The sequence below is a fragment of the Yarrowia lipolytica genome, chromosome 1A (assembly GCF_001761485.1).
Source record: "Yarrowia lipolytica chromosome 1A, complete sequence".
Taxonomy (NCBI): Eukaryota; Fungi; Ascomycota; class Dipodascomycetes; order Dipodascales; genus Yarrowia; species Yarrowia lipolytica.
The window spans coordinates 1215686-1232410 of record NC_090770.1 but is presented as its reverse complement, the minus strand read 5'-3'; the positions used below and the strand labels follow the sequence as shown (position 1 = coordinate 1232410).

The 16725-nt window shown below is 48.7% G+C and overlaps 6 protein-coding genes and 1 non-coding gene across 7 annotated transcripts; 4 read left to right on the top strand and 3 right to left on the bottom strand.

Moving 5' to 3' along the window:
- Nucleotides 1-1520: 1520 nt before the first annotated feature.
- On the bottom strand, nucleotides 1521-2141 carry YALI1_A12302g (uncharacterized protein; the record flags this gene model as incomplete). The annotated part of the gene is made up of 1 exon (XM_500001.3): nucleotides 1521-2141. The coding sequence occupies one exon, from the start codon at nucleotides 2139-2141 to the stop codon at nucleotides 1521-1523; it is 621 nt and encodes a 206-aa protein (XP_500001.1).
- A 707-nt stretch (nucleotides 2142-2848) lies between these two features.
- YALI1_A12294g (uncharacterized protein) lies at nucleotides 2849-3472 on the top strand (the record flags this gene model as incomplete). Its single annotated transcript, XM_068281750.1, has 2 exons — nucleotides 2849-2910; nucleotides 2959-3472. 2 exons carry the CDS (start codon nucleotides 2849-2851, stop codon nucleotides 3470-3472), a joined length of 576 nt encoding a protein of 191 aa, XP_068137851.1.
- Nucleotides 3473-3957: 485 nt separating this feature from the next.
- On the top strand, nucleotides 3958-4455 carry YALI1_A12284g (uncharacterized protein; the record flags this gene model as incomplete). Its single annotated transcript, XM_500000.3, has 1 exon — nucleotides 3958-4455. The coding sequence occupies one exon, from the start codon at nucleotides 3958-3960 to the stop codon at nucleotides 4453-4455; it is 498 nt and encodes a 165-aa protein (XP_500000.1).
- A 2558-nt stretch (nucleotides 4456-7013) lies between these two features.
- On the bottom strand, nucleotides 7014-7892 carry YALI1_A12245g (uncharacterized protein; the record flags this gene model as incomplete). The annotated part of the gene is made up of 1 exon (XM_499999.1): nucleotides 7014-7892. One exon carries the CDS (start codon nucleotides 7890-7892, stop codon nucleotides 7014-7016), a length of 879 nt encoding a protein of 292 aa, XP_499999.1.
- A 2018-nt stretch (nucleotides 7893-9910) lies between these two features.
- On the top strand, nucleotides 9911-13948 carry YALI1_A12225g (uncharacterized protein; the record flags this gene model as incomplete). Its single annotated transcript, XM_499998.3, has 1 exon — nucleotides 9911-13948. One exon carries the CDS (start codon nucleotides 9911-9913, stop codon nucleotides 13946-13948), a length of 4038 nt encoding a protein of 1345 aa, XP_499998.1.
- A 777-nt stretch (nucleotides 13949-14725) lies between these two features.
- YALI1_A12177r lies at nucleotides 14726-14806 on the top strand. The gene has a single exon. It is a non-coding gene; the product is annotated as a tRNA-Glu (tRNA).
- A 171-nt stretch (nucleotides 14807-14977) lies between these two features.
- YALI1_A12167g (uncharacterized protein) lies at nucleotides 14978-15667 on the bottom strand (the record flags this gene model as incomplete). The annotated part of the gene is made up of 2 exons (XM_068281749.1): nucleotides 14978-15564; nucleotides 15610-15667. 2 exons carry the CDS (start codon nucleotides 15665-15667, stop codon nucleotides 14978-14980), a joined length of 645 nt encoding a protein of 214 aa, XP_068137850.1.
- Nucleotides 15668-16725: the final 1058 nt, after the last annotated feature.

Genomic DNA, 16725 nt, shown 5'->3' with positions numbered 1-16725 from the left:
GAAGAGGGCAATGGAAGGATTGAGATTAGAGAACTGGAGACTGGAGTGGCGTTTTCCCGATGAACGAACAAACACGCGAAGCTATGTGGACCAACATACAAACACGGAACTGAACGACAGGTTTTTTTATGATTTTTTTACTGGAAATAGTTACGTGGCCAAGTTGGAACCATGACACTAAAACGTGTTTAATTAGTAATATTCGTGTAAGCGTTACATTCATTTCAAAGGTTTATTCCTTTCAACAGCAAAGTTATAATTTAATATGAAGTATATTGCAGAAAAAAAATAAAAAAATATGCGGGGTTCGTCTGGGTATCAGCAATGATTTCCGCCATTGTTTTTCGTAATATTTTAGGACATGTTGGTTTTTGGTGGCGTTGGAAATACTCGGTTGGTTCTGTGCTCGAAATTTGACGGAAAACGGTCCTCTAGTCGCGATTCTAGCCTGTTTTGTGTGGTCATTAGGTGTTTTGTTGTCGCTTGTGCACTGCTTTACAGTACATCCACTATTGGGAGGTACAGTTAGATTATTGGGTCATTTTTAGGTCATTTTTATAGGTCATTTTTAGGGTCATTTTTAGGGTCATTATTGGGTCATTATTGGGTCGGGGGTCCTTTTTAGGCCATTGTTAGGCCATTATTGGGTCATTGTGGACTAAAAATTGGATCAAAAAATTGGTGGAGATTGGAAAAAATATATGATCAGGTTGGGAAATTGGAATAAATGGGAAAAGTGAGGAAATTCGGAGAAAAAACGAAGAAAAGGGCTGAAAATTGACAGGATAAAGATTTATTTCCAGAGTAAAACCTATTAATTAAAATGATCTCAACATTTAAAGAATTACGGTAGATCTGGATGTCTTTCTCTCTCACCCAGAACTCTGCCTACCATTCTCCATGGGACATGTCTTCGGAGATGAAAGATAACTATTCTATGGAAAAACAATCATGTGAATGGTCTTGTCAGAATCCACATTCACCCCTTCCACTGTGTGGAACTATCAGATGATAAGTATGTTGTACAGCACAAGCAGTTTTGCACAGAACGCCGACCAAGTGATTTGAACTACCGGATAACGGCGTTTGATCGGAGTGTCAATCCCAGACGTTACCAACAAACACGATTTCCAGTATCGGTACTGTTCGTACTGTTCGTGTTCGTGCTATTCTGTTACTTCTGGATTGAGAGATGCATGTTTGGATGGTCTCCAGCAGTTTACGAGACAGATGACTGCTACAATCGACTCGAGTGGGCTATACATCTATTGTGCAAAGTATCCGTACTGTACTCGCACTCGCAGTCAACGTTCAAGCATTAGCAACATCTCCAGTCGTCAGTCCCAGTCAACTACACTCGATAGAACTAACCTCAGTCACAGAGGTTGAACTACGACAACATACACCGCTAGATCAGTCATAACTACCGCATTGAACTTGTACAAGTACGTTACATCCACCAAACAACTGCTATCGCCTACCCGCTTAATGATCAAAATATAATTAGTCTATTTTTCCACCTATTTCGAAACGCCCCGCTTGAGGTTTCGCTCATGCTGCTTCTGGTTCTTCTTGACCAGCTTCTTTCGAGAAGCTCGGTCCAGAGCTCGAGGATCGAGCATAACGTCCTCCTGGTTCTTCTTGGATCCCTTACCATCGTCCACCTCAACACACCACTGCTGGTCGAGCTCCTTGTTCTTTCCGTTGAAACCCCACTTGGGCACCCACTTGCCGGTGGCCTCGTCGTACACAAGCTTGCCATCCCGGGCCTTGGACTTGATGCCCTTCTTGAGAGCAAACTCTTGCCACTTGGTCATGGCCTTGGGCTTGGGAATGGGCTTCTCTCGAGGGAGACGTGTGGACGGCTGTGGCAGCATGATCAGAGACATGGTGGAGTTCTGGTTGCCGCTGGACGAATTAGAGTCCGTGGTGTTCTTGATGGGTTGTGACAGAAGCTGGTTGATGAGCAGCTGGGCATTATCTCGAGACACGGCTTGGAGAGCCTCCTCTCGGGCCTGGCCGTCCACGTTCAGGTCGTTTAGATCCACCTCCACGGGATTTGTGTCGAATACTGCAAGGTTGCCCAGATCGTACGTCACGGGCACGGGCTTCTCCACGGTCACTGTCTTGATTTCGCTCATGGTTGTTGTTGTGTATCTTGTGCGTAATAGTCGAGATTTTCCTGCAGCCTGAAAAAAATATTTTGATAAGGTTGATGTGGGTTTTGGCTTTTTGATTAGTCAGCAGGACCACGGAGCTGGTGGCGTCCAGCTACTGTAGTAGATATGCAAATCAGCCTGTTGGGTCAGGTTTTTCAAGGTAATTCAACGTCGGGGGTTAGGGACGTGTTTTACATACGACATTACGGTAGAAATGGCGCTGGATATACAACGGTCTGACGATTTGGTCCAAAATTGGTATCAAAATAATCCTAACCTCCTGGCAAATACCAAAATGTTGTTAGATTTACAATATCTCTACTCCCCATTGATAACGGAGATATATTGAAAATAAGGTTGCCAGATGAGGTTCCCCGAACGGATCCAACATGTGCCAAAGTTGATACGATGATATGATGATCACTTCGAAAAACAGTCATCTGTGACTTCCAGAGTCGTTAGCAACACTCTCAACCGACGTACGAACCGGTGAGCTCAGTTGATTCGTTTTTCTGAATTTCACCTGACAAAAACTTTATTTCCCCCGAATATTTCACCTCGCATTTTTTTTAATTTTTTTAATTTTTAATTTTTTAATTTTTTTGTATAATAACAGAACGGCTCTACAAGGTTGCTGGTCACGTGACCTGACTCCGAGCTGGTGTCCATATATGCGCTTTTGAATGTGAATGCCAGAGATGTCAACTGATTGTTTCATTCTGAAGGATGTGTGCAATCTCATTTTGCTGTGGTGAAGATGAACAGTCTGGTCAGTACATAGTTGTACCGGTACATCCAGGTATCATACACTATACAAGCTGAGCCGTTGCCACGATACGTTTCCCGCAGTTAGATCGACATTCACGTCCTACAAGTTTGTACTTGTACAAGAACTTGGAGCAAATGTGCACTTGTACTTGTACTCGTACTATGTCGCAACTCGTTTCAAACCCCAAACACTGCAACATGTCTCATTGTACCCAGAGTCCCTGAACCGGCGCTGTTTCAGTCTCTTCAAAACCGTACATACAAAGCCGTATTGCACCGTACAGAGCCGGTATTGCACCGTACAGAGCCGGTATTGCACCGTACAGAGTCTGGTGCATGCTGTACGGTATCGTATGCGCAGGTCTCGTCTCCGACTTGCTGCCGCCAGTCAGCCATCGCCACAGAAAGAAGGCCACGGGAAGATACCGAACTATGGCATTGTTGGATTGAGTTTCATGACAATGTCCGGCGAGGCTGGGCGTACATTTGTCGTGTTTGGTGGAGGCCGGGACAATCTGCCAAGAGTGTTCCATGTTGGAGCATGAAGTTTCGCGGGTAAGGCCGGGTGGAATGGTCCGAGAAAACGGCTGAGATGGCTTACTCAGCCATTTGGAGCCTGAGCGGCGCGCGACAACAGCTAGCACGCTCTCAGTTGCTCTTTCTTATCTCTGAGATTACTGTAATTGAGTCTGATGATCATAGGACCGAGGCTAAACGAATGTCTCGAACCTAACCCTGAGACAAAAATGGGAGCTGAAAAAAACAGTCGATAGCGATAATCGTGGTTCTGAGCGTGTGAGAGAGGAAAGACCGAAAAATCCGACTCGTTTATTGGCCATTGGAGCCCAAACACAGGGTTGGGCGGAAAAATGGCCGTTTTCGGGGCCGTTTTGGATGACTAATCAAACTCCCGGGTATTTGTCAGTCATGCAGCAGACGCGGTTACAATTGGGTTGGCCCAGATCTCCCTGTATCATCATCACCACCCCCAAAACACACACTCACACACAGCACTTTGTACCAACTGAAAATGACCGACTGTACTATTAAGGGTGTTGGCGCTTCTGACGCCATTTACGACGGCTCCGACTTCAAGATCGCCATTGTGCACGCGCGATGGAACGAGCAGGTGATCAAGGCTCTGCTCGACGGAACCATCTCTTCTCTGTGCGGCTTCAAGGTCAAGCGAGAGAACATTTTCATCGAGTCTGTGCCCGGCTCGTACGAGCTGCCCTACATCACCCACCTGATGGCAGACTCGCACAAGTACGACGCTGTCATCTCCATCGGCGTGCTCATCAAGGGCTCCACCATGCACTTTGAGTACATTGCCGACGCCGTTTCCCAGGGCCTCATGCAATCCCAGATCGCCACCAAGACCCCCGTCATTTTCGGCGTGCTCACCTGTCTGACCGAGGAGCAGGCTCTTCAGCGAGCTGGTCTCACTCCTGATGGACACAACCACGGAGAGGACTGGGGAGCTGCTGCCGTTGAGATGGCTGCCAAGCGACATCTTTACCTGCAGTAGATGCCGGGACCTGCCAATTGATGTATCCATAATGATGTATGTGTATTTTTATCCGTGAACTGTAGGTGGTGGGTTGGTGCCGAGGTGCGGTATGGCGTTCGCGTTTCAGCACTCTTTTGGCACTCTTGGTGCTTTAGTTCAACCAAGTATCCAGTCTACCAACAAGCACCCAAGTTCTACTACCAAGTACCTACTGTACCGTACCCAATCTCCACCAACAAGTAACCAAGCTCTACCCCCAACTAAGTCTCTGCCACCAAGTACACAGTGCAAGTTCCGACTTGACCAGTTCGCCTTCTTCAAGCCCATTCTCCTTCGTCCATTATACTGATCCTGAGACATGTTCCTAGGACCGTATCCATATTTGGTCGGACATCTCTTCAGGATGAGTTATCTCTCCCTAATTGTAGAGTATAGGGTGTTGGAGATTCAGTCATGGACAAGTGTTCTAAATCCTTTCGTCTTCTTGTCAATCTCCGTTGAAGCAGGTCTAATGGTTCATCAACTTTTGACCTCTCACTGTTCTAGTGCGAGCATCTGTAGAGAGGGGGAAGCTCTAAGGTGCTGTTACTCTTCAACGAGAGTCTGCCGAGTACGACAAGAGTGTGTAGTAGTTGTACTGTAGTCGCAGAAAGACAAGATCAAGCAGGAGAGAAGGCAGACATGGCGCTTGATCGTATAGCTTTGGTCATTTTGCAGACAGTTAAAGCTGGAATTGCTGGCAGCTGTGATTTCGAAGAAATGTTGTGAAAAGAGTAACTTACCTAGAAGCAAGAACTTCACCCGCAGTTCTCACAATGTTTGTTGGATGCGAGGTCCAGGTTTGTGTCAATGATAATTATCTCCAGACGCTAAGCGAAGTCTTGGTCGACTTTCAGCTCGCACCGGACTTGTCCTTGTCCCTCGGATACGACAGTCCGAAAGTTGAGGGGATCAAGTTGTCTCTGGAAGGGTATTATTTGGTCTAGATGCTCTCTGAACAAAGTCTCTTGGTCCACACGTACTTGAAGGTGGACTTTGCCAAACGACACTGACCCAAGACCCCACGATCTCATTTGACATTTGACAGGAGCTTCAGACACCTTTGTATCCTTTGGTGTGCATCGATGACAGTGGAAGCAGGACTTGTAGGGTAAACTCGAGAGGTTCCTGGCTATTGGAACAGTTTGATCACAGGGGAAATCTCCATACAGTCATCCACTAGTCGAAGTTTCTCATCTTACGAGGTTGACGATATCATCGTGGAGACCTCGTAATCATGGCAGAAGAAGCGTATGAGGACCCCTATAACCGTCCCTCCAGTCAGTGAGCAGCTTTCCGTTTCACTCTCGGACCTTGTTTGATTCGGTGGGGGTGGTGCGTTCATCATCTCCAGTTACTCATGAGTGGGGGACAACCAAGTCTTTAGCAGCGGTCAGTGGGAACATGCCTCTGATATCTCGCTTTCGTGGGTGTCGGAGTCGACAGTCGGATCCATCTCGTATCCTTTCGTGTCCAGTCTCTAGTCGGCTCCAGTATCATTTCTGGTCCACACTCTGGTTCAGTCCAGTTTCTTAGCAACTCAACCGCTGCCCCCAGTCCTGGATCATCCAGCCATCACCAGTCTGGCACCCCGACGATGGAGTCGAAAGTGCCAGAGGGCGAACTCTTGCCAACGATCTAGCGGACGATCCGGAGGAGAAAAAGGTCGAACAATGACAAAAGCGTCAATCCCGAGACACGACAAGAAACGAATGCCACGCTCCAAATGTGCGTGGAAGTTGCAGCAGTCAGACATGACTCGAAACTGTCGCACGACTTCTTCACAACTGTACTCTTCACAGTAATGCCATATCGGCCCCAGGTCTGTTCGTTTCTTCCAACAACATGCCACGTTTAATGAACAGTCACGAACCGAGTTGTACCAAGTCGAACTAAGTCGAACCAAGTCGAGACCGACAACCAACTTGAGCCGAGTTGAGCCGAGAACCAAGCCAGCCCGGCACCAATCCACCCGGTGCTAAAAGGACATCGAATTCTGGACGAGTAACCAATCACGGGATCACGAGATCCGCAGAGGCATTGTTGGAGTGTCTGGAGGAAGGAACCGGCAAAAACAGAGTGAAGAAAAAGTGTCGTGTAAGATGTATCCTAGTATAAGTATGAGAGTAAGCCAAGTACTTATACTTGTAGATACTGAATGATCATGCTACAAGCAACCAAGTACGATACAGTATGTACGACCCAGTACAATACAGCACTTGTATCGTACAGACACTCATATCATACAGATACTCGCATTGTACTTGTATCTACGCCCCTATCGTACATTCCTATTGTACACTCATATGTCAAATCGAATCGCACTCCTACTCCCACTCACTCTTTACCGTACTACCACTCACCCGCATCTCAAATGTCGCAGAAATTTGCCACACAATAGGCAACCTCCAAACACTACCAAAACTACTCACTACAAAACTACCCACTACATGTTCTCATAATTCTTTCCTATATATATCCTAGCCATTCCTGTAGACCGTGTAATGCAATAAATATGTGGTGCTTGTGTATCTTCGTTAGACCGTGAAAAGCTGCTGGGCGCCGTTGAATGAAGCAAAGGGGTTGGGGGGCCGGTAGCCCTGGTCGTCAAGCATGTCCCTGAGGAGATGCAGCGACGTCTTGAGACGGTCGCCCGACAGCTCGTTGTGTTTTTCGAGCCGGATGAGCCAGTTGCCCACACCGGACATGGCCAGTGAGCCTCTCTGGCGCTTGGCGGCCTCCTCGCACACCAGGGTCCATGCCACGTCAATGTGTTCGTACGTCTCTTCCTTGAGGCGGTTGTTGGCGGGGCTGGACCACTGGGGCATGCGGTGCACCAGCGACGTGGCCTGGTCCAGAAATGCAAAGGAGTTGGACACCTGGGTTTCGTTGGGCGGCAGAAAGTGTGACAGGTAGTCGCTGAGCTCGGCCAGGAACTCCTCCAGCGCCGGACGCACCCGGAAGAAGGCGTAGTCGTTCTGGTGGTCGCCCTTGTAGGGGAACAATGCAAACGCCTGGTCGAGCGCTCGCGACAGAACGTCCATGGCCGACGAAACTGTGGGCTTGGGCGTCACTTCCATCACCTGGCGCGCCACCCGGTCGTCCTGAGCACAGATGCCCTCCAGCAGCGACACCAGCGTCTTCTGGTCCAGCGACGACAGCAGCCGCGACATGGGCAGCGGCCGTGACTGCAGTTGCCGTGTGACCCGCGCCCGCTTGTGTACAAACGGCGACTGCTGACGTGGCTTGGAAGGTGACTCGTGCTCCATGTGGCTGTCGCCGGCTTCCGGAGTCACCGACAGACGGCGTTTGCGGCTGTGTGAGGGGGTGGGCGAGCCATGGCCCAGGAGGTTTTGTCCCGCGGACAGATTGAGGTCCCAAGCGGGCGAACTGAGCGGTACCACGGAGCCCATCATGCAGATGTTTTGTGGTGGTTTGTGTGGTGTGTTTGTTTTTGGTGTTTTTGGTGTTTTTGGTGTTGGGGAAAGTGATGGTGAGGAGAAGAGGAGAGTAAGAGCCGATGGTGATGATGACACACAAGTTTTATACCTGCAAAAAGATGCGCACCAGGTTGGGAGGAGAGACAGGTTAAGTGCTAATTAATGGCGGAGTGTAATGATATTACCAGCGTCTGTGCTGCACTGTAGGGTCCATTTTACCACAGGACGCTAGCGCTGTACTATGGCAGGAGGGGGTTAGGGGGGATGTGAAAAGTAGGAAAAAATAGAAATAAAAAGAAGAATAAAAAAAAAAGAAGAATAAAAATAAAATAAAACAGTGAAAATGTTTAAACCAAAATAGGGCGACTATTTTTCGAAATTCCGTCAACACGTGAGTTGAATATGAAAAAATAAATAAATAAATAAATAAAAATATCCAAAAATGACAGCCCCATTTTGTACAAGTGCTCGAACCATCCAGAATAACATTTGTGCTGTATTTGAGGTTGTATTTTTGTTCCTAAAATGAAAGAATAAATGTGGAAATATTGAGGGCTTGTGGCAAAAAGAGCAAAAAGGAAAAACAGCGAGAAAAAAGAGAAAAAAGAAGGAAAAAATGGTGCTCAATGGACAAGAAAATTTCGACAAACTTATGGTATAGTTAAGGCGACATGAACAATGGAGATGTGGGAGATATGGAGAGATAGGACAAGATGGGGTTGAGAGTGAAAAGAGGATATCAATTAAAGTGGGAATAAAAGGGAATAAATGGGAATAAATGGGGAATAAATGGGAATAAATTGGGAATAAATGGGAATAAAATGGAATAAATGGGGAATAAATGGGAATAAATGGGAATAAATGGAAATAAATGGGAATAAATGGGAATAAAATGGAAATAAATGGGAATAAATGGGAATACATGGGAATTAACAAAATCAATTGAGGATAAGTTGATTATACCTCAAAAACACTTATAATTTACAGCGACCAACAACACTAACATCACCACCAACAACACCGTCAACCACCACATCGCATCGAATATTCCACATGTTCGCCACTATAAAACCCTAACCCACAACGCACCATCCGGAACAAACCCTAACCCTAACAACCCCAACCCAAAGCCGTATCGGTGATCGAGTGACTTTTGAGTAAACGTTTTTGGGCTCGGTTGTGTGAAAATTTGGGTGTACCTAAATGGGTGAAAAAGCGACCGAAAATCAATTTTTAGGACGTAAATCCAAACTTCTAGGCCGTTACAATCACTTGAGCCCGTTTTTATCCCGAAAAAAAGGTCCCCATCGGCCACTACCGCTGCTGCGATAAGTCACACGATAGCGCATTAGAGATGCAACAGTGAAAAGTTTGGCAAAAGTTTTCTCCAAGACTGAGTTTGAAATATGGTGCATAGTAACCAAGCAAAAAGGACCGAGTGTTTTTTTTGTCACTGTAACGGCTCGAGAGAGGGAGCTCATACATTGATACAAATTCGCACCATCGACGAGAAAAAAAACACAAACAACACTACGACGACGACACGAGGAGGAGGAACGACGATAATCACTTCAACTACATATATCATTTGCTAACGACTGTACATATTACTAACAGTGAGTATGTGTGGAGGATGAGCTGAGGTGGAGATTTGGTGTGGATGAGATGGGGTAGAGGATGAGGTGGACGATGAAATGAGGTTGGTACCAGCTGGTATTTACGGTCACTGGCTGAGTCGTAAAGTGACTGTTAGTCGAGACATTCGGTTGAGGACTTCTGTTCTGGATTAGTCATGTCGTACTGTTCACACATGCCATACTATTCATACAGGCTGGCCATCAAAAAGGGCTTACAGATACAGTACATTGATATTGTTTGTGTGTCCGCCTAGAATGTGGCACAGAGGACTAGTCTGCATTTGGTTTTCAGTCGCTGGACATGTGCCGGTCACTGTACTGGACCTATGGCGGCCCTCTACCGCCCTCTACCTACCAATGTCTATTCAGACTTACTCACATTCCACCACCCCCTTGAACACTTCTAACCCAGTGCTACGATTACGAACGCTGCGAAAAATTCACACCGCCGCGTCGCGACCAATTCTAACTCCCCCACGCCACTCGCCCCGGGGAGTCGCCACAGACACGTACTCGGATCCCTTGGACTTCTCCAACTACTCCATGCTGGACTCGATGGGAAACCACTCCGGCAAGCCCAAGTACGACCATCTGCATGCGCCTAAAGAGCTGGACCGTCTCGGCGTGCTCAAGAAATCCAACCTCAAGGCGTTTCAGAACGACCTGCCCAAACCCATGCGTCTCGGCACCAGAGACCGACAGTCGGGCTCTCTGTTCTCGCGAGCTGTGGACAGCGAGCTCCCCGGCTCGTCGGACTCGTGGTCGTCTCCCCACGACGAAATCTACTTCACGCCCTCGCAGTTCAAGATTGACCACAACCTGTGGGGTCTGATTGACGCAGCCATCAAGGCCGGCCAGATTTCGCGGGCCGAGTCGTTTGTGGCCAACCTGGCCCATGCCAAGATCTGGCGGCCCGACCGAATCCGACTCTGTGCCCGAGAGCTGGCCCAGGCATACATCAAGGCCAACTCGGTGGACAAGTCGACCAAGTGGCTCATGACGATGGAGGACAACCTGGGCGTGCGACCCGATGCCCAGATGTACGCGCATCTGCTGGCAAAGATTGTGGACGAGGAGTCTGAGGAGCAGATTGCGGAGCTGCTGTTCAAAAAGCTGTACCACAAGCTGAGCGCATCGCTGGTGGTGGAGGAGATCCAGATTGTTGGTCTGGAGCGGCTGCCCAAGGTGCTGAATGTGCTCAAACAGCACAATTACAACTTTGCCGAGTTTGGAGAGGCGTACATGGAGCTTTTCGAGGAGCTCACCGGGGAGGCATTGAAGGAAGAAGCCGCCCCGGAGGTGAAGAAGACGCGGGAGGAAATCTCCGCCGAGCTCAAGAGTAACCTGCGAGGCTCGGAGAAGATTGAAACACATACGAAGGAAGGAGAAGAGGTGGTGGGCATTGAGATTGTCAAAAACCTGCTTTTACAGGTGGATGGAGACGTGCGAGTCGACCAGTTTATCCAAAACTTGCCCTACTACGACGAGATCCCCAAGGACCTACTGGACCCGTCGAAGAAGATTTCATTGTTCAACATCAAGAACTCGTTGAGTACGGAAAACCGGGCTGATTTTGAACAGCGACTCGAACAACTCAACCAGGCCAGACAGCTGGACATTGAGATGCGAGGAATCGAGGCTGCTGGAGAGCTCTGGGCAGCCAAAGCCAGCCAGTCTCAGCAGTTTACAGGAATGTCCAAGTTCCAGGAACAAATGCACAGCTGGCAGGAGCAGATGATTCCTCTTGTGCAGGAGGAAATCAAAAAGGCCGGCGAGACCGAGATCAACACCGACCTGTACCCTTACCTGAAGCTCATGTCGCCCAAGACTATGTCCATTGTCACCATTATTGAGATGATGCGTCTCCAGACCACAGTCGGGCGATCGGTCGAGAGCGGAGTCAAGACCACCAACCTGGTCACCTCTGTCGGCCAGGCTCTGGAGATTGAGTACCGATGTTCTCAGTGGTCCGAGAAACTCGGCAAGAAGAGAACCTTTCTGAAGAAGCTCACAGGTCTCAAGCGACGTCTCAAGGTGATGGAAATGATCCATGCCGAGGATCTGGAGGATACCGTGCCTGCGTGGGCCATCGACGTGCGTGCCAAGGTTGGAGCTCTACTTGTGGACATTCTCATCAAGGTTGCTCGAATGCCTGTCACAGCCAAGGATCCTGTCACCGGCGCCTCTGTGACCGCAGACGTGCCCGTCTTTTGTCACTCGTACCAGCTTGTCAAGCGACAGCGACTCGGCATGGTGCGTATGCATGACCTGATGATCCAAAAGGTGATCAGCACGGACATTGGTGCCGAGTCCTCGGAGGCGTTTGTGACGCCGCAGTTTCTGCCGATGCTGGCCGAGCCCAAGCCGTGGGTGGCCTGGAAGACTGGCGGTTACTACGTCTCGCAGGCGTCTGTCATGCGAGCACGAGAGTCCTCCGAGCAGACGGCCTACCTGGACACTGCCTCTGAGCGAGGTGACCTGGACCGTCTCTTTGCCGGTCTCAACAAGCTCGGCTCCACCGCCTGGACCGTCAACTCCAAGGTGTTTGATATCATGAGCAAGGTGTGGAACACTGGAGAGGCCTATCTTGACATTCCCGCCGTCAACACGGACAACTCGCTCCCGGAGTGTCCCGAACACAACGACCCCGTGGCTCGAAGCGAATGGCGAAAGATGTGCACCGTTATCCTCAACAAGCGTAAGTCGGACCACTCTGTGCGATGTGACTCCAACTACAAGCTGGAGATTGCCCGAGCCCATCTCGGTGAAAAGTTGCATTTCCCTCACAACGTGGACTTCCGAGGCAGAGCATACCCGCTCTCTCCTCACTTTAACCACCTGGGCTCCGATCTGTCGCGTGGTCTGCTGCAGTTCTGGCATGGCAAGGAGCTCGGAGAAGAGGGACTCAGGTGGCTCAAGATCCACATGGCCAACTTGCACGGAGCAGGCAAGGCCAACTTTGATGACCGAGTCAAGTTCACCGAAGACAACATGGCCAAGATCCGAGCGGCCGTCGAGAACCCCCTCGCGGAGGAAAACAGCATCTGGCGAGAGGCCGATTACCCATGGCAGTTTCTGGCCGCATCCTACGAGCTTGTTGCGGCATACGACCTGCCAGACCCCTCCAAGTTTGTCTCGCACATTCCTGTGCAGCAAGACGGCTCTTGCAACGGACTACAGCATTACGCAGCCCTAGGAGGAGATATTGACGGAGCTCGACAAGTCAACCTGACGCCGTTTGACAAGCCCCAGGACGTGTACGCCGAAGTGGCTTCCATTGTGTCGGAGCTGGTCAAGGAAGACGCCGAGAATGGCAACCCCTTGGCGGACTTCCTTGTTGGGAAAATCAACCGAAAGATTGTCAAGCCCACCGTCATGACAAACGTCTACGGAGTAACTTTTATCGGTGCCAAGGCTCAGATCCAGACCCAGCTCAAGGAACAGTACGGCGATGTGGCTCAGATTGATGAAATGGCCCATTACCTGGCCCAGCGGGTCTTTTCGGCCATGCGTTCGCTCTTCACAAACGCCCATGACATTCAGGATTGGCTCACCGAGTGTGCCAGAAACATCACCAAGACTGTGCGACCGTCAGCGAACTTGCAGGAGATCCATTCGGGCGAGTCGCTCTCGTCCGTCATCTGGACATCTCCCATTGGTCTGCCTGTGGTTCAGCCCTACAGAAAGGCCGCTAAGCGTCAGTTTGACACTGCGCTCCAGTCTGTGTTTCTGCAGGACGCCTTTACTCTCTATGGTGTTCAATCTCGAAAGCAGGCCCAGGCCTTCCCCCCCAACTTTGTGCATTCTCTGGACGCCTCGCACATGCTGCTGACTGCTCTGAACCTCGACAAAGATGTGTCGTTTGCCTCGGTGCACGACTCATACTGGACGCACGCAGCTGACGTCCCTCATATGAACAAGGTGCTGCGAGAGCAGTTTGTGAAGCTGCATTCGATGGACATTGTTGGCAACCTGCAAAAGGAGCTGCAGATGCGGTACGGCTCGTTCTACTCGCGGGTCGATCTTATCACTGACGGCACAGAGCTCGGCAAGCAGCTCGCCGACAGGGACTCCAAGAAGAACCACATTTTCGACCAGCTGCAGGAGGATCTCAAGTTCCGAAAGCTCAGCAATGGAACCCCCGCCGAACGAAAGCAGGCACTGGAAAACCCCTCAACTGTCGAGATTCTGGAGAAACATCGGCCTCTTGACAAGTATCTGGCCATCCAGACGGTGACCGAGCGAGTGGGCGGAAAGATGATCACCAAGCAGGTAGAGACCGATAATGGTGACCAGAAGAAGCGGTTTTTGACCAAGTTTCAAATCGACAACCCCCCCAAAAAGGGAGACCTGGACCTTAAGCAGGTGTTGGTTTCTCCCTACTTTTTCTCTTAGATTGTATATAGTATTCATATTATTTTTGTTAACATCTGAGCCCAAGTTTGAGGGTTACTGTAGGACAAGAGACACGGGGCTATGGGTACAATACTCGTACTTGTAGAAGTACATGAGAGAACTCGTTGATCTCTCTTCGAACCTCAACAATATCTAGTTGAACTGCACTACCGTAGCGCAGCCAAAACTTGATTCCAACACATTCTTCGTACTGATTCTCAATGGCGATCTAGATGAAGAGATGATAATGGGAATGGTCTTAACGAGATGATCATGAAAATGGCCTCAATTGAGTTGAATATGGTCTTGAAATGGTCTCAATCGAGTTGTAGGATGCCAACATCCCTTAAAGGTTCCCGATTCTCATTCTTTGGACTGTTGGCGGTTACTTTTCAATTATTATCAATCTAATGATCCACTAGAACTATTTATATAGCGTATAGAGCTAGCAGGACCCAGGGTCAGTAGTCTTATACAAGTCCGCAGTCCTTGATTACGTCATTTCCTCCTTTCACTTAGTAATCATTTCGATGTGGGCTCGAGGCGCATGTCAGTTGGTTTGTCGACGTTTCGTCTTGTTCTTGTCAATCTCGTGGTCTCGTGGGAGTGAATCATGGCTAAAAGCTTTGGTTTTTTTTATTCTAATGATTCATTACTTGTTTTTTTTTTTATTCTAATGATTCAATTTTTTTTTTTTTTTTTTTTTCTAATGATTCAATGGGTGCTTTTTTTCATTTTTGTAGTGAAAAAGTTTCAACGCCCTTTTTACCTTACAAGTCCGATATAGTGTAGGGGCTATCACATCACGCTCTCATGTTGAGAACCGTGGAGACCGGGGTTCGATTCCCCGTATCGGAGTGATTTCTTTTTGTTGAACGTTGGTTGTGTCTACTTTCTGTATCTTTTTGTTCAATGTTTCTTCGTGTCAACCTTTGATCTACAATTTGTGTCGTTGTTGCTACTTGTAGGCAGTAATGTATCACTGTCATATTCATACTGTACTCGTAGCTTCGTCATCAATTGCTACTATCACCATGTGAGATTGCTGCTGCCTGTCGAAAACAGGAATCTCCTCCACCGAACAAGAATATCCTTCAAGTCCTGTCGATTGAACTCCTCTTCTCGGAACCATGATACCCAGAAGGGGTGGAAACCCTGCCAGTTGACGTAGTACGTCTTCTTGTCTCCGTCCTTGACAATGGAAACGCAACAAGCAGCCTCTCCTCGTTGCAGCCGCGTCGTCGTCTCGAACTTACTCGGAGGATCCGCGGGATATCCTGGAATGACACCGTTGAAGCAAGGCTGGATATCGCTGAAGGGAACGGTTTGGTATCCTCTATGAGCAGTTCTAGAAACTGTAATGGTCTTGTTTCCGTCCTTTGCAGTGACCAGGACAGGACCGGAGTACACCGATTGGTTGGGGTTGGGGTAACGTTTACTTATCTTGAAGGGAATATCAGATTTCACGTAGACACTCTCTCCTAGGTCGAAACAAGTGTTGTTTGCGAGTTTGACAGGGTCACATGACGCATGTAATTCCCTCGCGTAGGCCCTGAGCTTTCTCGCATATCGAGTTGTCGGATCAACATAGCAATCACCATCCACTTCTTCAGCTTCTTCGGCAGGCTAATTGATCCAATCCAAGTACTCCTCCATGCTACTCATCCGAGGAGGCGATCGAGGAGGGTCTGCCATGGGAGGATGGTGTCTTTCTACCATGTCGGTTTTCCCACGTACGTGATTCCACCGGGTCCACTGGACATACTCAGCACTAGGTCCATCATGGCGCCCAGCGGCTTGTGTACCGCAGATCCGGGAGCTCCAGGACGAGGTTCATCGCCACGACTGGACTCTTCATCATCATCATTCTTGTCGTAATCATCGTAGAAACCATCGTCAAATCATCATCGGAAGGAGAACCGTTGACCCAGCTTTCGTACTCCTCCATGCTGTTGAATGTGGAAGCCGGACCTCTTACAGGTTCACCCAGCAGCGCCATGTCGTGGTCCAGGCTGCTCAGTACCGCGGGACATTGGAAGGGCAGGGCAGAACGGGATAGGCAGGCAAACCAGCATCTCCACGGCTAAGAGGAACATGAGATGAGCTGGTGGGAACCCGTTGACCAGCCTCATGTTGGGAAGCCGCCTTCTTGGTCCGGTTTCGCAGTCTGTTTTGTTTTCGCTTTTGTGTTCGAGTAGATCCCCGGCCTTCGACGTTGGCGTCGTTGGAGCCGTCGTTGGAGCTCATTGTGCGTTCAGTTCAATGTCTGGACTGTGTGCGAGCTGGGGCGAAGGTGGGTTGTATATAATGCATGATGTATAGGAAGAGAGTGACTTATATGGACAAGACCAGCGGAAGGACTGAAGGCTAAAGAGGGATTGAAGATTGGCCGATCGTTCGTCGGTGAGTCCAATAAGTCATAGTCATACGATTGAGGGGGGTTTTGGGATAATTAACATTTTTTTTTTGTATATTTTTATATTTTTATATCACTTTTTGTTTTTCATCTGATTTAATCGAGTGATCCAGATGGGGAACTCACCCTGAAAATATTGAAAATTAAAATTAAAAAAATATACAGTTCGAAGCTGCACACACCAGGCCCACGCTGAATTTGGGGGTAGTCCGAACAGCACTATGTTTAACGTGCACACAGAGTGACAGTGTGGGAAGGTACGTGGCTGGCCTGCTATCTCCCTCTTCTCCCTCATTGAGTTGATTTTTCTTGATTTTTCTTGATTTTTCTTCTTTTTCTTGATTTTTCTTCTATTTCTTTT